Genomic DNA, 22,602 nt, shown 5'->3' on the forward strand with positions numbered 1-22,602 from the left:
GACAAACTGCTTTACGGTAGACAAAAACGTGACTGCTGTTGTTGTATGTTGTTACCGCGCTGGGAGGACGTTAATGAAACTGTCTAACAATAAACCCACATAAGAAACCAAGAACTCACCCTCGATCATTCAACAGTTATAACGTGATTGGGCAGGTACGCTGTTTATATTGTGGGTGACCTGAGTCCGCCTGAATTTCGGGAGATTTTCGGGAGAAAATTTGTCCCGGGAGGTTTTCGGGAGAGCCTCTGAATTTCGGGAGTCTCCCGGAAAATCCGGGAGGGTTGGCAAGTATGACATTGTGTTGGTTTTGAAAATGAAAATGGCCCTCGCATGCTTTCATTCTTCAGCGTGCGGTCGTCAGTGGAAAAAGTTTGGACACCCCCGGCATAAACACTGGGATCATGTCGGCTTGTTGACACAGCGGCCTCTCGGTTCAGGCGTCTCCGGGGGGCCGCATATGGAACATGACTTTGGGTAGCATGGGAACGGCCAGGAGTGGTCTGGGAAAGGAAGCAGGCTGTCCCGTTGCTGTTGCGCAATCCGCTGAGATTAGAGTTGCGGCGATACAAAATACGAAATGAGGCGGGATCACCGCAGAGGCTGTGACTGCTTGTCCATCTGTGACTGTATCAAGCATTACTGTACTTTTCATCCACAGGGGACGTTACCACCGAGAACCATCAGCAAAAATGGTATGTTTTGTTTTGTATTTACTTGAACATTTTATTCATGTTAGGTTTTTTCAAGAAATTGAGGAATCATTACCTATCCGTTCAGTCGTTTTGGTACCTGCTACCATTTTGACTTGAACAACCGACCGTCACCGGGGGACGGTGCATCCGCTCACAGTTTTAACGGCACATGTGTGCACACTTGAAGCGTTCCATGCCAACATATGTTTTCACAGTCTGCGTTTGACAACATGTATTCATTAGTTCTGGGGAACGGTCAGGAAGCAGGTGGCCACGATTTTAATATTGTCACGCAGATGCTACCGCAGAACATACGTTTTTTGACAGTGACAATGTTTGATAAATGCAGTGATAATTAAAAGCCTACTGAAACCCACTACTACCGACCACGCAGTCTGATAGTTTATATATCAATGATGAAATCTTAACATGGCAACACATGCCAATACGGGTTAGCTTACTAAAGTGCAATTTTAAATTCTGCTGAAAACGTCTCGGTATGATGACGCCTGCGCGTGACGTCACGGATTGTAGAGGACATTTTGGGACAGCATGGTGGCCAGCTATTAAGTCGTCTGTTTTCATCGCAAAATTCCACAGTATTCTGGACATCTGTGTTGGTGAATCTTTTGCAATTTGTTCAATGAACAACGGAGACAGCAAAGAGGAAAGCTGTAGGTGGGAAGCGGTGTATTGCGGCAGGTGTTGTGCCGGATAACGCACCCCCGCCGTAGAATGCACCCCCTGACTGTTGTGCCGGAAAACACGGCCGGTGTTTCATTGTTTACATTCCCGAAAGATGACAGTCAAGCTTTACCATTGGCCTGTGGAGAACTGGGACAACAGAGACTCTTACCAGGAGGACTTTGAGTTGGATACGCAGACGCGGTACCGTGAGTACGCATGCAGCTGCGGCTTCCAAGCATTTGATCGCTTGCCCGTACGTGCGTGCCGCTATGTGCATGTCACGTACGTAACTTTGGGGACTTTGGGGAAATATACAGGACTGTCTCAGAAAATTAGAATAGTGTGATAAAGTCCTTTATTTTCAATGCACTTCTGCCATGACCCGCCCCCGCCAAATTTGTATTGGTTGACGTGTGTGTGTGACGATTGCTGATATACGCCTAGTCTCTTTTGTGAATGAGATAAATAATATTATTTGATATTTTACGGTAATGTGTTAATAATTTCACACATAAGTCGCTCCAGAGTATAAATCGCACCTATTTTCAAACTATGTAAAAAACTGAGACTTATAATCCGAAAAATACGGTATATAAAATATAGAATAAATATATGTGTATATATATATATTTCTTTATTATTTTAAAGGCCTACTGAAATGCGATTTTCTTATTTAAACGGGGATAGCAGGTCCATTCTATGTGTCATACTTGATCATTTTGCGATATTGCCATATTTTTGCTGAAAGGATTTAGTAGAGAACATCGACGATAAAGTTTGCAACTTTTGGTCGCTGATAAAAAAGCCTTGCCTGTACCGGAAGTAGCAGACGATATGCGCGTGACGTCACAGGTTGTGGAGCTCCTCACATCCGCACATTGTTTACAATCATGGCCACCAGCAGCGAGAGCGATTCGGACCGAGAAAGCGACGATTTCCCCATTAATTTGAGCGAGGATGAAAGATTCGTGGATGAGGAAAGTGAGAGTGAAGGACTAGAGGGCAGTGGGAGCGATTCAGATAGGGAAGATGCTGTGAGAGGCGGGTGGGACCTGATATTCAGCTGGGAATGACTAAAACAGTAAATAAATACAAGACATATATACACTCTATTAGCCACAACACAACCAGGCTTATATTTAATATGCCACAAATTAATCCCGCATAACAAACACCTCCTCCCTCCTGTTCATATAACCCATACTTGCCAACCCTCCCGAATTTTCCGGGAGACTCCCGAAATTCAGCGCCTCTCCCGAAAACCTCCCGGGACAAATATTCTCCCGAAAATCTCCCGATTTTCAGCCGGAGCTGGAGGCCACGCCCCCTCCAGCTCCATGCGGACCTGAGTGAGGACAGCCTTTTTTCACTACGGGAGGACAACAGGGTGACAAGAACTAAATCATCCAGACTAGAGATACATTGTATTATTATGTTTATCTTACCTAAAAAAAAACAACTAAATACATTCTTACTATATTTTGCTAAAAACATCAAAATTAATTGTATTTTTATTTTTATTTTTTCTGACTCCTTATTACATCCAGCCATAGAATTTTTCATTAAAATAAACATATTTTAAATAATTAATTTTAAATTATAATAATAATTCATTTAAAATGACCATATTTAATTATTAAAATAATTGCTTGTTTATCAACAACTTTAGCATTTTATTCACTACATTTTGAAGCTCTCAGAAGCCAAGTTATGTTATATTCCTTAAGATTTATTTATTGCAAGTTTGAAGTATCAATTATCCAAACACAGTTTTGTTTGCATATTTTCAGGATGTAGATATATATATATATATATATATATATATATATATATATATATATGTATATGTATGTATGTATGTATGTATGAAATACTTGACTTGGTGAATTCTAGCTGTCAATATACTCCTCCCCTCTTAACCACGCCCCCAACCACGCCCCCCTCACGCCCGACCACGCCCCCACCCCCCACCTCCCGAAATCGGAGGTCTCAAGGTTGGCAAGTATGATATAACCCGCCAATACAACTCAAACACCTGCACAACACACTCAATCCCACAGCCCAAAGTACCGTTCACCTCCCCAAAGTTCATACAGCACATATATTTCCCCAAAGTCCCCAAAGTTACGTATGTGGCATGCACATAGCGGCACGCACGTACGGGCAAGCGATCAAATGTTTGGAAGCCGCAGCTGCATGCGTACTCACGGTACCGCGTCTGCGCATCCAACTCAAAGTCCTCCTGGTAAGAGTCTCTGTTGTCCCAGTTCTCCACAGGCCAATGGTAAAGCTTGACTGTCATCTTCCGGGAATGTAAACAATGAAACACCGGCTGTGTTATCCGGCACAACAGTCAGGGGGTGCATTCTTCGGCGGGGGGTGCGTTATCCGGCACAACACCTGCCGCAATACACCGCTTCCCACCTACAGCTTTCTTCTTTGCTGTCTCCATTGTTCATTGAACAAATTGCAAAAGATTCACCAACACAGATGTCCAGAATACTGTGGAATTTTGCGATGAAAACAGACGACTTAATAGCTGGCCACCATGCTGTCCCAAAATGTCCTCTACAATCCGTGACGTCACGCGCTGACGTCATCGTACCGAGACGTTTTCAGCAGGATATTTCGCGCAAAATTTAAAATTGCACTTTAGTAAGCTAACCCGGCCGTATTGGCATGTGTTGCAATGTTAAGATTTCATCATTGATGTATAAACTATCAGACTGCGTGGTCGGTAGTATTGGGTTTCCGTAGGCCTTTAATAAAGACAAATACAAATAAGGCAACAAGCGAAGTATCCCACACTTCTCTTTTGCAAATTAAATCTGCACAGCAAATATGGGCATCTACATCAACTATATGATTTGCCTGAGTAGCTGGACAGGACAAAAACAAAAACAAAATAAAAGAAAAAGAAAAAGTTTTTGAATCAATAATCGATTCCGTATCGAAATTGTTACCCCCAAGAATCAAATGGCATTGTTTGGTGCCCAAAGATTTGTGGACCGAGTGATAATGTTTCAATGGCTAAGCAATTTTAGTGTATAAAAAGGTTTGGTGTATCCCCCCAAAACCATGTTTGTTTATGTCAACAGATGATGTTTACTTACTCGCTGCTGGCATTTGTCTTCTTCTGCACAGGTAAGATGATGTGATGCACCAGCACAAATATACATCCACAATAAATACATACACTTTGTGGCCGCACTCTGGAGGAGTTGTGAGCATGTTTCAGTATTTCCCTTATGTGTGCATAACAAAAATATACACATTAGACCACAGGTGTCAAACTCAAGGCCGATATTATCGGCCGATAAATGCTTTAAAATGTGATATCGGAAATGATCGGTATCGGTTTCAAAAAGTAAAATGTATGACTTTTTAAAACGCTGCTGTACGGAGTGGTACACGGACGTAAGGAGAAGTACAGAGCGCCAATAAACCTTAAAGGCACTGCCTTTGCGTGCCGGCCCAATCACATAATATCTACGCCTTTTCACACACACAAGTGAATGCAAGTCAAAATTGGTCAACAGCCGTACAGGTCTCACTGAGGGTGGCCGTATAAACAACTTTAACACTGTTACAAATATGCGCCACACTGTGAACCCACACCAAACAAGAATGACAAACACATTTCGGGAGAACATCCGCACCGTAACACAACATAAACACAACAGAACAAATACCCAGAAGCCCTTGCAGCACTAACTCTTCCAGGACGCTATAATATACACCCCCGCTATCTAAAACCCAGCCCCCCTAACCCCGCCCACCTCAACCTCCTCATGCTCTCTCAGAGAGAGCATGTCCCAAATTCCAAGCTGCTGTTTTGAGGCATGTTAAAAAAAATAATGCACTTTGTGATTTCAATAATAAATATGGCAGTGCCATGTTGGCATTTTTTTCCATAACTTGAGTTGATTTATTTTGGAAAACCTTGTTACATTGTTCAATGCATCCAGCAGGGCATCACAAGAAAATTAGGCATAATAATGTGTTAATTCCACGACTGTATATATCGGTATCGGTTGATATCGGAATCGGTAATTAAGAGTTGGACAATATCGGAATATTTGATATCGGCAAAAAAGCCATTATCGGACATCTCTACCTTCAAGGTAGTTAAAGCGCTTTGACACTATTTCCATATTCACCCATTCATACACACATTCACACACTCATGGCGGGAGCTGCCATGCAAGGCCCTAACCACGACCCATCAGGAGCAAGGGTGAAGTGTCTTGCTCAAGGACACAACGGACAAGACAAGGTTGGTAGAAGGTGGGGATTGAACCGGGAACCCTCAGGTTGCTGGCACGGCCACTCTCTCAACTGCGTTACACCCTCCCCGATAAAAAAAAACAACAGTAAAAATGTAACAAAAAAAAGAGCAAAAATTTGTGATGAAACGAGAAAAAAAGCTGACAATTTGATATGAATAAATCCAAACGTGTTCAAACTTTTACATACTGAGAAGTCAAAGTATGTGGTGGCCATTTTTAAATTGTTATATTTGGTAAAAAAAAGAAAAGATACCATAACCGCAATGTGGCCCTCAATGAAAACAAGTTTACAATTTTAAGTATTAAGAAATTCCTACATAGCAAATATGAACAAACATAACAATTTGGACATCATTGACATAACCAGTGACCCGAATACCAGCGTTACTAACGCCGTTACTTGATCTAATTAAGTACTTTTATGTAACGTTACTGAGACGTTTGATGTAACACAGCACAGCAAGTAATGCGGGAAATATATTTTTACTAATGAAAGCAACAACCAGCACCACAATAAAATTAAATTGATATTAAACAGAAGGAGGCAACATCCCACAGCAAACAACACATAACATGTAAGTACACATACATACTTACACACTACTACTTGGAGGGAATAATGAACAATAAATCAATGATTGAAGTGACAAGGTTGCAATCCCACCACACCCGGGTTGTGGACAAGGAGACTACAGCCATCAGAGCACATTTAATCTCTTTATTCACTGGTGCTAACACAATCCAGTGAAAAGATTAAAACAATCTGAGCCGTTAAACAGCTGAGCTCATGCTGCTCTGCCCGGGCACTGATGTCACACATCACTTAGCAACAGGCACCGGATTTTAAAGGCACACACACTGGTTTCATGAACTATCTCTTAAGATAATGAAAGGTTTTCTTTTACAAATTAACGCAATAATTACTTCCGCTAGTAATTCATTACATGAATTACGGTAATTCCGCCCGTAATTTAATTACTAGTTTGGCAAAGTAACAAATAACTAGTATGATTACTTTTTTAAAGTAATTTTCCAAACACGACTTAACTCAAGACATTTACAAAAATGTTGTTTTTAAATAGTGAAAGCAATCCATCATGCACAATCTCCTTAATCAACTTGATATATTTACTTTCCAAGTAAATATATCAGTTATTTTTATTTTCATTCGTACATTTTATTCGTCATTTTAACAAACATTTTAAACATTATTGTGCACATGTACAAGCTAAGTTTTCCATTTAGCCTGTCTAATTCCACCAGTAAGAGAGTTTTAGCATTCCATTCTCGATAAATCAGAGGTGTCAAAGTTGTTTTTACTGAGGGCCATTTTGCAGTTATGTTTGGCCCCAGAGGGCCGCCTCTAACAGTGAAGACTATTATTACCCATTTTATTTTATTAGTAGATTTTTTTTAAACTAAAATACAAAAAAAATAAGTTGCAAAATAAGTTGCAATAATTTCACCTCAAAATGTAGTGTATAATACTGTAAAAGGAAAAACGGTACTGCTGTTTTTATGGTAAAAAAAAAAAAAAAAAAGGCAGCTCAGTTGCCAGAATTTTAATGTAACAATCACATTAGGTTTTTTTTACTGTAAATAAAAAAAATCAATTTTACAGTAAAATTTGGGCACCTGAGCTGCAAGTTTGTCTGTTTTTTTCCCCGCAAATCAACTACTGTAGATTTTTCAGTGTATTACTGTAAATCCCATAAAAGGCAGCTCAGTTGCCAGAATTTTACTGTTAAATTTACATTTGTTTTTTGTCATTTTACAGTAAAATTTTGGCACTTGAGCTGCCAGTTAGTCTGTTGTTTTATTTTTTTATTTTTTTACCGCAAATCAACAACTGTAGATTTTTCGGTGTGAATGCCAAAAAAGGCAGCTCAGTTGCCAGAATTTTACTGTTAAAATGTATATTTGTTTTTTTACTGTAAATTAAAAAAAATTATGCAATTTTACAATCAAATTTTGGCACTTGAGCTGCCAGTTAGTCTGTTTTTATTTTTTTTATTTTTTTTTTTTTTAACCGCAAATCAACAACTGTAGATTTTTCGGTGGAAATGCCAAAAAGGCGGCTCAGTTGCTGGAATTTTACTGTAAAAATCTACATTTGTTTTTTTTACTGTAAATAAAAAAAATTTAACTTTACAGTAAAATTTTGGCACTTGAGCTGCCAGTTAGTCTGTTTTTTTAATTTATTTATTTTTTACCGCAAATCAACAACTGTAGATTTTTCGGTGTATATGCCAAAAAAGGCAGCTCAGTTGCCAGAATTTTACTGTAAAATTTACATTTGTTTTTTTACTGTAAATAAATAAAAATAATGCAATTTTACAGTCAAATTTTGGCACTTGAGCTGCCAGTTAGTCTGTTTTTTTATTTATTTATTTATTTATTTTTAACCGCAAATCAACAACTGTAAATTTTTCGGTGGAAATGCCAAAAAGGCGACTCAGTTGCCGGAATTTTACTATAAAATTTACATTAGTTTTTTTACTGTTAATAAAAAAACTGCAATTTTACAGTCAAATTTTGGCACTTGAGCTGCCAGTTAGTCTGTTGTTTTATTTATTTATTTATTTTACCGCAAATCAACAACTGTAGATTTTTCGGTGTGAATGCCAAAAAAGGCAGCTCAGTTGCCAGATTTTTACTGTAAAATGTACATTTGTTTTTTTTACTGTAAATAAATACAAATAATGCAATTTTACAGTCAAATTTTGGCACTTGAGCTGCCAGGTAGTCTGTTTTATTTATTTATTTATTTTTTTAACCGCAAATCAACAACTGTAAATTTTTCGGTGTGAATGCCAAAAAAGGCGGCTCAGTTGCCAGAATTTTACTGTAAAATGTACATTTGTTTTTTTACTGTAAATAAAAAAATAATGCAATTTTACAGTCAAATTTTGGCACTTGAGCTGCCAGTTAGTCTGTTTTTTTATTTTTTTATTTATTTTTTTTAACCGCAAATCAACAACTGTAGATTTTTCGGTGTGAATGCCAAAAAAGGCAGCTCAGTTGCTGTCATTTCACTGTAAAATGTACATGTTTTTTTACTGTAAATAAAAAAAACTGCAATTTTATAGTCAAATTTTGGCACTTGAGCTGCCAGTTAGTTTGTTTTTTTATTTTTTTATTTTTATTTTTTTAACTGCAAATCAACAACTGTAGATTTTTTGGTGGAAATGCCAAAAAGGCGGCTCCGTTGCTGGAATTTTACTGTAAAATCTACATTTGTTTTTTTTTACTGTAATTTAAAAAAATGAAATTTTACAGTCAAATTTTGGCACTTGAGCTGCCAGTTAGTCTGTTTTTTAATTATTTTATTTGTTTACCGCAAATCAACAACTGTAGATTTTTCGGTGTGAATGCCAAAAAAGGCAGCTCAGTTGCCAGAATTTTACTGTTAAATTTGCATTTGTTTTTTTACTGTAAATAAAAAAAATAATGCAATTTTGCAGTCAAATTTTGGCACTTAAGCTGCCAGTTAGTCTGTTTTTTTTTAATTTACCGCAAATCAACAACTGTAGATTTTTCGGTGTAAATGCCAAAAAAGGCAGCTCAGTTGCCAGAATTTTACTGTAAAATTTACATTTGGTTTTTTTACTGTAAATAAATACAAATAATACAATTTTACAGTCAAATTTTGGCACCTGAGCTGCCAGTTAGTCTTTTTTTTGTTTTGGTTTGTTTTTTACCGCAAATCAACAACTGTAGATTTTTCGGTGTATTACTTTAAATACCAAAATGGCACCACAGTTTATTACCGTAAAAAAAAGTAATGTTTTTTTTCATTTAGAGAAAAAATACTGTAAAAAACACAATAAATTGTATAATTTTACCATGAAATCTATTGCTATTTTTACATTGCACAATTTGACGGATAACTTGCTTTGAAATCATTATTATTAGTATTTATTTCTATTTGAAAAATGGTTTGAATGTTTGATGATATATTTTTGCATAATTAGACAATATTTAAGTTAACATACTTTGCGATTCCATTTTTTTTCTCCCCAAATAGAAAGAAAGAATACATTTAGTAAGAAAAGTCAGAGTACTTTATTGATAAATATTATTTCCAGGCTATTGAGGGCCAAATACAATGAAGTGGCGGGCCACATCTGGCCCCCGGGCCTTGAGTTTGATACATGTGCGATAGACTCACTCACACACCTGAAGTGAGCAAACAGTGTTTGACTAATGGAATTAAAGCAAGTGCACAAAAAGTGGATCATGACAGATAAATGTAAAAAAAAATTAAAAGAGCAAAATAATTTCCGGAAATGTGTTTCAGTGCCTTCAATGTGTTTGTGGTCTCCAGGGCTGTCTGTGAAAAGTATCTACCCATGCGACAAGCATATGTTCGAAAGTAACGTTCACATCTGCAGCTCAGTTTTTAACAAGAGCATGGAGACAAGTGGACATCATGAAAGATGCACATGGCCAGCTGTAAAACGGTAAGGAATTTTCTTTTCAACTAATTATACACGAGTTACAATCGAGAAATGTTTACCGTTATTTCCGGACTATAGAGCAAACTTCAATAAAAACGGCACCCACTCATTTCTTTTTATCCGCAGGTGTACACTTTTAAACATTAGATATTTACAGAGGCGTTAGTGTTCATTTACAAATGTAACCAAATACACTGTCTGTTACATGGCATACAGGAGCCTACCGGGGAAGTACTGTATTTTGCGGACCATAGGGCGCACCGGATTATAAAGCGCACTGCCGATGAGGTCTATTTTCATACAAAAGGCGTACCGGTTAGAGGGCGCATTAAAGGAGTCATATTATTTATTTATTTTTCTAAATATAAAACACTTCCTTGTGGTCTACATAACATGTAATGGTGGTTCTTTGGTCAAAATGTTGCATAGATGATGTTTTACTGTCAGGTTCAAACACTGATGACATCTATGAAACAGACAAGTTGCAAAAAAATTAAAGACTTATATAATGATGGCAGCACATGATGTAAATATGCCTGATTAGCACTCTATAACAAGTATACAATATCTACAAAGCTCACCTTTGTGCATTCACGCACAGTATAAAACGTTTGGTGGACAAAATGAAACAAAGAAAGAGTGGCATAAAACACATCTTTCTGTGGCAGCGTCGGAGAAAGTTGTACATGTAAAAAAAAAACTGTTGAGTCACACTCCACACAACGATGAGTTCAAGGGCCGCTGAAATTAGTAGGACAAAACAGCGCTCACCAAATACTCTCATTAGTGAAGCAGAGGGAGGTTATGTATATATTTTTCACCCCATTTGTTTTCCCTTTCCATACATTTTGTGAAAAAGCTCCACGGAGCCACCAGGGCGCTGCTCAATCCAATCCAATCCAATCCACTTTATTTATATAGCACATTTAAACGACAAAAATGTTTCCAAAGTGCTGCACAACAATATTAAAAGCAAAATTAAAAACAATATTAAAAACAATATTAAAAACAATAATCAAATATTATCCTTAGCACCACCAATGACTGAATAAAAACAAAAAATAAATAGATATAGAACCAATATAAAAACAATATAAAAATAAATATGATTAAAAACGATTTTAAAGGGAAAAAACAATTAAAAAAGTAAATTGGGCGCTGCTCAAGAGCCACAGGCATACTTGCCAACCTTGAGACCTCCAATTCCGGGAGGTGTGTGTGTGGGGGGGGCGTGGTTGGGGGCGTGGTTAAGAGGCGAGGAGTATATTTACAGCTACAATTCACCAAGTATATATAAGAAATATTTGACTTTCAGTGAATTCTAGCTATATATATATATATATATATATATATATATATATATATATATATATATATATATATATATATATATATATATACATATATTTATATATATGTATATATATATATATATATATATATATATATATATATATATATATATATATATATATATATATATATGTATATATATATATATATATATATATATATATATATATATATAAGAGAAATACTTGAATTTCAGTGTTCATTTATTTCCACATATACACACACATAACACTCATCTACTCATTGTTGAGTTAAGGGTTGAATCGTCCATCTTTGTTCTATTCTCTGTCACTATTTTTCTAACCATGCTGAACACCCTCTCTGATGATGCATTCTGCTTCGTCTCCTTGTTGTGTGCGCAGTTGTGCACTGCACTCTCTAAAAACCGTAGATGTTATTGTCACATATGCATGTACAGCAGATGGCTATTGTCCTGTTTAAGAGTGTCACAACATTGCTGTTTATGGCAGACGAACTGCTTTACGGTAGACGAAAACGTGACTGCTGTTGTTGTGTGTTGTTACCGCGCTGGGAGGACGTTATGGCCACGCCCCCTCCAGCTCCGCCTGAATTTCAGGAGATTTTCGGGAGAACATTTTTTTCGGGCGAGGCGCTGAATTTCGGGAGTCTCCCGGAAAATCCGGGAGGGTTGGCAAGTATGGCCACATGTGGCTCTAGAGCCGCGGGTTGCTGACCCCCGCTATAAGAGGACAGCTGTAGTGCTGTATTCTGAGGATCATGTCATATTTAATTTGAACTTTTTTTTTTTTTTAAATGGTCCTCAGTAGTCACGTACAAATGTGTGTGTGTGTGTGTGTGTTGCACGCAGATGTCTAAGTGGATGCTTTTCAGCTCCTGATGTAATTATCCATATTTTGCAGATGACATAATTTGGGTCCCGGCTCGCAGAAGGCTGAAATTGTGTGTTGGGGTGGAGTGTCCATCATAAAAGCAAACCATCTTGTAGATCAGTTGCTTCTTGTGGATGTTTACATCACTGACTATCACGCCGCGTCTCCACCCAGAGGACAAATCAAAACTGTGTGTTTAAAAAAGACTGCATGACTTAAGGTCGGATGTTTGGGCCGTCACGTTTCTGTCTCGCTGTTTTTCTGTTTTGATGCAAATGTACTTGGAAAAAGCTTCATTCTAAGTGTGGATGTAGGCTTCTGCATAACATACCGTTTTTTTCCGGACTATAGAGCACACTGGTATAAAAAATTACACCCACTAAATTTTAGAAGAAAACTTTTTTTTTTTCATATAATAGCCGCACCGCACTATAAGCAGCTATATACAATGTGAAATTAGTTCGGAGTATAAGTCGCACCGGAGTATAAGTCGCACCTGCCGAAAATGCATAATAAAGAAGGAAAAAAAACATATAAATCGCACTGGAACCCAGTCAAACTATGAAAAAAAACTGCAATATATAGTCCGAAAAATACGGTAAACAGAAAGATTAAATATCAATATAATATAATATAATATAATATTATAATATATCAGCATATATTATATACTGTATATATAATATGTACATTTTACATTCTGTATATGTTATATTTTATACACTGCAAAAAGTCAGTGTTCAAAAACAAGAAAAGAAATATACAAAAATTAGTTTTTTTTTATTTGAACTAAGCAACATTTTTCCTGCCAATAGAACAAGAACATTTCCAAAACAAGCAAAATTAGAATGAACCCAAAAATACCTTAAAATAAGTATATTCTCATTGATAACAACTGTACTACTATATGAGTACGTATTTTCTATTGTTTCATTGAAAATAAAACAGCCCATTTGGCTGTCATCTGTTTTAATTATGAGACACAATTGTGTCAAAGTCATGATTTTTTTTTTCATGCTTGAAGTAAGAAATTACTACTTTAAGAAAAGTAGTTTTATACTTGTGAGTGTTGATGACACAGCTTTGCAACAGTTGATATTCTAGTTTCAAGCATGTTTTACTCAATATAGGTCATCAAATCTCAGCAACAAGCTGTAATATCTTACTGAGATCATTTAGGACCAGAACACTTAAAACAAGTAAAACACTGTAACATAAAATCTGCTTAGTGAGAAGAATTATCTTATCAGACAGAAAATAAGCAAATATCATATCACCCTTATATGAGATATTTAATCTTTCTTACATTTCAGTTTTTGCAGTGTATTGCTACTATGGTACATTTATAGTCTACTTTATAGCTGCATTATCCTTTCCATCCTTACCCTTTCCATCCTTACCCTTTCCATGCTTTGTAACTGAGCTACTGTGTGGAAGAATTTCCCTTGTGGATCAATAAAGTTTGTCTAAGTCTAAGTCTAAGTTAATTGTTTCCAAACGGTGCATGTAACACGGCAGTAAAACAGCTGATCAAACAAAACAGAAGTCGGCGTCATGCACCCGCCAGTTGAAAAAGCTAGCTCTCCAATCAGCTAAACAAATCTGAGACTTTTATTTATTTTTTTAAACGTCTTTCATAATTGATTTGCTTGGAAGTAAGATGTGCAAATAGGACTTACATTTCAATAAAAACATTCTAATCATATTACACATGAAGATAATAGTAGAGTTAAGGTAATATATATTTCTGGACTTCGGTTTATAAGCTACTAAATGTTAAAAGGATATTTACTTTCCGAAATGAATTATTTAGACAGTAAGATTCTGTAAATGTTTATTTACATACTGTAGAGGTCGCTTCTTAGCGGTACCACTGACATACACTTCACAGGAGCCAGGCGTGCAAAGTTGAACCGAGTTTTACTGTACATATACTTTATCAAAGTATTTTTTCCAGCAGAACGTGACTTTTCAGTCACGTCCGTATCCTCTCTCTCCTCCTGTTCCCGGCCGCTTACTGTTAAAGACAACAGATGATTAGATTAACACGTACCATCTGTGGAATCTAATCACCTGCCAGCTGTGTCTCGCCGTCAGCACTGCCACGCCCCCCGTCTGATGGTGCTCTGTCCTCAGCACCCTGGACAGAGGCGGTGACCTTTGCTCCTGCAGGCAGCGATGGCCACACCTCCCCCCACACATACCTTAATTGTAAAACGGCTGATCAAACAAAACAGAAGTCATTTTCAAGGACCCACTAGCTGCAGAAGCTAGCTCTCCAATCAGCTAAACAGACACAAAAACTCCACGGTGACGTTTCGATGAATTTACTGAAGAATTTGTGAAACTGAAACAATAACAATGGAATGCCATTATAAGTTAATACTACTAAGATAGACACTTGTCATGTCTGTGTTGATCATGTTTTTGTTTGGCCATGTGCTGTTTGTTTTTTGGACGCTTTTTAGTTCCTGGTTTCACGCTCTTGTTTTGTCACCATAGCAACCATTAGTTTTCACCTGTCACGTCACGCACCTGTTTCACGTTTTGAGTCACGCACCTGTTTTCACTAATCATGTCACTATTATTTAAGCTTCGAGTTGCCAGGCTGTCTTTCTGGCAACATCACTCTTTATGATCACTCTTCTTCATGCCATGTTCACAGTTCCATGCCAAGTAAGTTTTTGTTTCTTGTTCATAGTCTTTTGTCTTTGTGCAAGTCTTTTGTTTTCATTAGCCAAGTTTTTTTTACCTCCGCCCTTGTGTGCGCCTTTCGTTTGTTCTTTTTTGATAGTGTTTAATAAATCATGTACTCACATTCCCGTCTCGCCCGAGCCAACTTTCCGTTGCCTTCCGGAAAAACAAAACCCGAGGACCAAGTCCTGACAACACTTGTAAAAGTGTTAGCATATTAGCTAATTCTAACAACGCTAGCTTCATTACATTACGATATCATGTACAAATATGCATGAAAACACTCCTACAGACATCACACATACAAGGGTTTAGTAAGTATGAATTGTTTTAGTTGTATTGTAAAACTTGGAGTGATGACTGAAGAATCCATACAGTTGAGTTGAGTTCAGTTTGTGTTTATTTCAAACATGCATAACAGGATACATCACAATTTAGAGTTTCTCTATTCAACATGTTTGAAAAGGAGTAGGAAGAAGCAGAGCTTATTTATTCCAACTCCTTTTCCTTTACAAAGCAGTTGCTAAAACATTTGTTCACTTCCTGTTCTCAATTTATTCACAACATACTCCATAACTAATAACAATAAAACGTAATTGTGGAGGGAGATGTGGCCAGCGCTGCCTGCAGGAGCAAAGGTCACCACCTCTGTCCATGGTGCTGAGGACAGAGCACCATCAGACGGGGGGCGTGGCAGTGCTGACGGCGAGACACAGCTAGCAGGTGATTAGATTTCAGAGGTGGTACGCGTTAATCTAATCATCTGTTGTCTTTAACAGTAAGCGGCCGGGAGCAGGAGGGGAGAGAGGATACGGACGTGGCTGAAAAGTCGCGTCCTGCTGGAGAGAGAACTTTGTTAAAACATGTGATTATTAAAACCTTGTTAAAACCTGCACGCTGGGCTCCTGTGCCGTGTCTGACTGTGGGACTGCAAGGAAGCAACTTCCACAGTAATACATAATAATTTGTGAAGTAAGTGTGGAAGGATGCATATATGTTTAAGAGTTTTGTTTTTTTACATAGCCATGTTTAGAGGATCTAGTACTTTTCCTTTGTTTATTCTACCAGTCTCTCTTTGTCTTCAGATTGTCTGTTTAGTGTCTTACGTTGGAATGTGAAGACCTCCCCCACTGGTTTCTTATCAGTGGTGCGAGGGGGAGATGGGGGTTGTCTTTGTGTGAAAAGAAGTTGTTTTGTCCCTTGGAATGCCAGATCAACTAGAGTATTGATTAAGTTGATCTCCTGAAATTTCAGTAAAACTTGAAAATATTCCAATTCTGTCTTGATGGTCCTTCTTACTCAGCATATATGTCATCGAAAGAATTTGGGATTAACCAGTAACTTAGATTCCTTGGGAGGAAGAGCTGGTCCGACGGAACATACGTTATATTTCATATGGTGAGATAAGTAAGATTATCTAGAAAATGAATGGATGGATGACATCAATTCAGAATGTTTATCATGGTTCTTCTTCTTTGTACTTTGTAAACACTTTAAGTTTGAAGAGTTTCTTGAAGTGAGTTAGAAACAGTATGGACGATTAGAGGACGGAACGGCACGTTTACCTCCGGTTGAAAGCTCAGTCTCAACAGGAGGGCAATGCAGTTACTGCAACACCTGCAGTGAGCGAAGTCGTCCAAAGGATGGCGCCACAGCACAAACAATAACACACCTATTCAGTGCCTTTGCTTGTGTATTTTGCGGTATGGCCGTCAATGGAGAAAATCCATAAATTATCTGCACCGTTTTATAAGCCGCAGATGTCAAAGCGTAGCGGCTTATGGTCCTGGATTTCCGGTATGTATGATTCTGAACCTTTCGACTTTGTCTTCTTTTGTTTTGTAGCATCTACAATCAACTGAAGCTTTGTGTGGACCACTGGGCAAAGACGTCCTTGTGTCTGAGTCGGGGGTCTCTGGTGGACGACTTCTTCCAGGAGGTCCATCAGGAGTACTTTGCGTCCTGTGGACGCGTCCACGACCCCCCACTCACTACCATGATCATGCTAATAGCACCGGGTATCATTGCCACAGTTTTCCTGCCCCTTCTCTGCATCAAACTCACTACATGGAACATCGAGATGCCCAACACTTTGGGACTGTGAGATGCGGGTTCGACAAAAGAATATGTTTTACTCATTTGTTCACACTTTATTTTTTATTTTTTTGTATCCACTTTTTAAATGTTTTCTCCCATCCAACCTGCAGACACACCCACCCTATCCAAGTAAAGCAACAATACCTAAAGGGGGCCCTATTATGCAAAACCAACTTTTCTTACCAATTGGCACCTGCTGTTGTGTATTTGGGATCTGCATAAGTCCCGAAAATATGACATCAAACCGTGCAAATAAAAATAATCTTGCCTTCCTTCATTCTGGAATTTTCCCTACTAGTGACGTTTATCTCCAGATATTTACCCAAACTTCTTTGTAGTCCAACGTTGTAGTCAATAAGTTCCTTTCTTTTCTCTGTCCTCTTGTTGTGGGGCAGACTGGCTCGTACATGCACATGCATTACCCGTCGCTGCCATTTCTAATAGAAATCAGCGTATGGTTCGAACTTGATATGTCAGTAGACACCATATGGAAGCCCTAAAAACTACAACAAAGATGACTTCACAAAGTGGTGACCCTCACCCCATCCCTGCTTGTGAATGACTGAGCATTTCATGGAAGCTGCTTTTATACCCAATCATGGCACCCACCTGTTCCCAATTAGCCTGTTCACCAGTGGGATGTTCCGAATAAGTGTTTGATGAGCATTCCTCAACTTTCTCAGTCTTTTTTGCCACTTGTGCCAGCTTTTTTTAAACATGTTGCATGCATCAAATTCCAAATGAGGTAATATTTGCAAAACATAACGTTTCTCAGTTCAAACTTTAAGTATATTGTCTTTGCAGTCCATTCAATTGAATATAGGTTGAATAGGATTTTCAAATAATTGTATTCTGTTTTTATTTACGATTTATCCAACGTGCCAACTTCACTGGTTTTGGGTTTTGTACGTACGTGTGTCCGCTGTACTCACCCATGCATTCATATGTGTGTGTGTGTGATTAATGATGGGACAGGTGGGTCATCGGGGCATTTTTTAAAAGTCTATAGCACTCTGTGTAGCATTTATTTTATGTATGAAAAGCGATTTATGAATAAAGTTTGATTTAGATTGATGGGTGTCATGGTGATGTATTGTGTGTATGCACGCTACAACAGCTTCTTCTTCCTGGCTGGATGTGAACAATTATCCGTGATGTGTGATGTTAAAGGGGACCTATTATGCAAAACTGACTAGGATTTTCAAATAGTTGAATTCTGTTTTTATTTACGATTTACACAACGTGCCAACTTCACTGGTTTTGTGGATGTATGTATATATATATATATATATATATATATATATATATATATATATATATATATGTATATGTATATATATATATATATATACACACACATATATATTTATATGTATATATATATATATATATATATATATATACACACATATATATCTATATATATATATATATATATATTTATATGTATATATATATATATATATATATATATATATATACACACATATATATCTATATATATATATATATATACATACGTACATCCACAAAACCAGTGAAGTTGGCACGTTGTATAAATATATATATATATATATATATATATATATATATATATATATACACACATATATATGTATATATGTATATATATATATATATACACATATATGTATATATATATATATATATATACACATATATATTTATATATATATAGATATATATACATATATATGTATATATATATATATACACATATATATCTATATATATATATAGATACATATGTGTATATATATATATATATATATATATATATATATATATATATATATATATAAAATGTAGTAACAGACACCTTCATAACAATATGTACAATATTTACCGTATTTTCATCACTTCCGTTTCCATAGCAACGCACATCCGACTTCCGGCAACAAATGTGTGTTCCTATTTGCGGATACAAACGCGTGAGTGTGTCTTAATCGTGGCAGACTTGGGGATGCACAACAAAGATGACTATTTTTGACAAAAAATTTGGGATTCACAACCTTATCTTTTTGAAGCTGAATATACAGAGGATGAACTGCTGCTTCCAGGAGAGTGAGGTCGGTGCGACTCGATCACGTTGCAAATGTGGAATTTTTTAGCCAAGCTACGCCGAATTAATGGAGTGCCCAAATCAATCCCCGGCCAGCTTGACCAAAAGGACAACTACCCACCAAGTAAGTCACTATACTATTAGCTAGCCAGCTGTGTACAAACAAAACATGAAATGTGGGCTCACACTTTACAGATACTGTAATATGATTTTTCATGTTTTTCAGTCAGTACACAATGGTGTCGTTATCACATCGTGTCGTGCATTACAAACTCAAATGCGTTTCGTGTTGACATAGAAGCTAGCTAATCGCTTCCCATTGTTAGCTTGTACGGCTAATACCGTAGCACGCCGATGTGTTACTACGCTAGAAAAAGAGTTCCTCAGTGTCAGTGTCGCTACAGCTTGGTTATTATACAGGTTACGGAACATAAATTGAGTACATTTTTGAATGCGTTTTTAAAGTGATTTAGAGATAGCATTAATTGCTACCATTAGCTGCATTGCTAGCCACTGATTTTTTACGTGTCAGAAAGTGAAAAAAAATCCTAATGAGTGTGAATGATAAACAAAATTCCCCCCAAAAAGTGCAAGAATCCATGCAATTGCGCACCTTTTTTCTCTTAAGTACATGGGAGAATAAGGCCCATCATGAAGTGTTTAATACCAGGACAAACAAACTGTATTCAGTCAATTCCGAGTGAAAGCTGCAGCAAACGCCCATTTCGAAGCTCTGTTATTGACTGGACATGAGTCTAAGGTCGAGTCGACCTCTTTCAATGGGAGACAGGTCTGGACTACAGGCAGGCCAGTCTAGTACCCGCACTCTTTTACTACGAAGCCACGCTGGTGTAACACGTGGCTAGGCATTGTCTTGCTGAAATAAGCAGGGGCGTCCATGATAACGTTTTTTTGGATGGCAACATATGTTGCTCCAAAACCTGTATGTACCTTTCAGCATCAATGGTGCATTCACAGATGTGTAAGTTACCCATGCCTTGGGCACTAATACACCCCCATACCATCACAGATGCTGGCTTTTCAACTTTGCGCCTATAACAATCCGGATGGTTCTTTTCCTCTTTGCTTCAGAGGACACAATGTCCACAGTTTCCAAAAACAATTTGAAATGTGGACTCGTCAGACCACAGAAGACTTTTCCACTTTGCATCAGTCCATTTTAGATGAGCTCGGGTTCAGCGAAGCCGGCGGCGTTTCTGGGTGTTGTTGATAAATGGCTTTGTCTTTGCATAGTAGAGTTTTAACTTGCACTTACAGATGTAGCGACGAACTGTAGTTACTGACAGTGGTTTTCTGAAGTGTTCCTGAGCCCATGTGGTGATATCCTTTACACACTGATGTGCAAGTTACCCATGTCTTGGGCACTAATACACCCCCATACCATCACAGATGCTGGCTTTTCAACTTTGCGCCTATAACAATCCGGATGGTTCTTTTCCTCTTTGCTTCAGAGGACACGACGTCCACAGTTTCCAAAAAACAATTTGAAATGTGGACTCGTCAGACCACAGAAGACTTTTCCACTTTGCATCAGTCCATTTTAGATGAGCTCGGGTTCAGCGAAGCCGGCGGCGTTTCTGGGTGTTGTTGATAAATGGCTTTGTCTTTGCATAGTAGAGTTTTAACTTGCACTTACAGATGTAGCGACCAACTGTAGTTACTGACAGTGGTTTTCTGTGACATATAACATGTGGTGATATCCTTTACACACTGATGTCGCTTTTTGATGCAGTACCGCCTGAGGGATCGACGGCCACACGGGCTTAGCCGCTTACGTGCAGTGATTTCTCCAAATTCTCGGAACTTTTTGATGATATTACGGACCGTAGATGGTGAAATCCCTAAATTCTTTGCAATAGCTCGTTGAGAAATGTTTTTCTTAAACTGTTCGACAATTTACTGACGCATTTGTTGACAAAGTGGTGACCCTCGCCCCATCCCTGTTTGTGAATGACCGAGCATTTCATGGAAGCTTGCTTTTATACCCAATCATGGCACCCACCTGTTCCCAATTAGCCTGTTCACCTGTGGAATATTCCAAATACGTGTTTAATGAGCATTCCTCAACTTTCTCAGTCTTTTTTGCCAATTGTGCCAGCTTTTTTTGAAACATGTCGCAGGCATCAAATTCCAAATGAGCTAATATTTGCAAAAAATAACGTTTTCCAGTTCGAACATTAAATATCATGTCTTTGCAGTCTCTTCAATTGAATATTGGTTTAAAAGGATTTGCATGTCATTGTACTTAGTTTTTATTTACGATTTACACAACGTGCCAACTTCACTGGTTTTGGGGTTTTGTAAACGGTCACTTTAAGGAGAATATATATTTTTTTAGAGAGGGCAACCAGAAGGCAGAACACAGCGGCAAACTGGAGACTGTGGCGCACAATCCTGCAGCATCCAGAATGGTGTTGGCTCTGCACATTTCTTACCTAGTCTGCCAATGTCAATGCATCCATGGCCAAGCCGAGCAGCTACCAAGCGCTGGAAAAATGGTCACAACTCAGCGTTTGGGCTGCAGTCTCACCATCCTTCCATTTTCTATACTGCTTGTCAGGGGCGTAGCAGCAATATCTGGGGGCCCGTGCGCAAGACTCCTAAAAGGCCTCCCTTAACCCAAACGTCTTTGCCACATATACACACACACACACTCAGGATGTTGACATGCACTAAAAAACTGATTATAGCATGGTTTTGGTTCAAAGACATTGTGGAGGGGGGGCGTGGCCTGCGGACCTGCAGAGAAGCGGGGTGTTGCCAGGACCGGCTTTGAGATCAGCGACAGGTGCGTAGATGGCCCTCCTGGGCACGTTTATCTAATCACCTGTCGCTCTGTTAAAGGCAGCAGTCGGGAAGGAGGAGGGGAGTTGTTGATGGTGGAGAGCAAAGACGAGCACGAGCACGAGCGAGAGAGAGAGACAAAAACAGACACTGATGGTTGAAAAGCAACAGAAAGAACATTCAGTGAAAAATAAAACGAAGAACGAAGCTGTTATGTCCGTCCTTGGTGGTCCGAGGAACCCAAAGGAGCAAGAGCTCCACAGACTTGATTAGGTTTTGGACTTTTGAAAGATGATCTTATCAAACTACCAACAAATTCAATGTTAAGTAGCCAGAATAAGATTTCAAATAGTCATACAACCTGTCTTTATTCACTTAAATATGATATCAATAAAAGAAACAATACTGTCATATAAAATTGTCTGTAAATAAATAAATATGATTATGAATATGTTCAATTTCCTGTAAAATTGTCATGTCTGTGTGACCATGTTTTGTATTAGTCATGTCATGTTTTGTTTAGTTATTGGACTCTTTAGTTTCTGGCTTTTCGTTTTTTTTATTATCGGTATCGTTTTATTTTTTTTA

At 37.9% G+C, this 22,602-nt stretch overlaps 1 protein-coding gene across 1 annotated transcript; it reads left to right on the forward strand.

Moving 5' to 3' along the window:
- Positions 1–632: 632 nt before the first annotated feature.
- On the forward strand, positions 633–18,149 carry LOC133574294 (receptor activity-modifying protein 1-like). The gene is made up of 4 exons (XM_061926417.2): positions 633–695; positions 4,481–4,526; positions 9,999–10,134; positions 16,875–18,149. Exons 1-4 carry the CDS (start codon positions 693–695, stop codon positions 17,131–17,133), a joined length of 444 nt encoding a protein of 147 aa, XP_061782401.1. The 5' UTR covers positions 633–692; the 3' UTR covers positions 17,134–18,149.
- The last annotated feature ends 4,453 nt before the right edge of the window (positions 18,150–22,602 follow it).

The sequence above is a fragment of the Nerophis lumbriciformis genome, linkage group LG31 (assembly GCF_033978685.3).
Source record: "Nerophis lumbriciformis linkage group LG31, RoL_Nlum_v2.1, whole genome shotgun sequence".
Lineage (NCBI taxonomy): Eukaryota > Metazoa > Chordata > Actinopteri > Syngnathiformes > Syngnathidae > Nerophis > Nerophis lumbriciformis.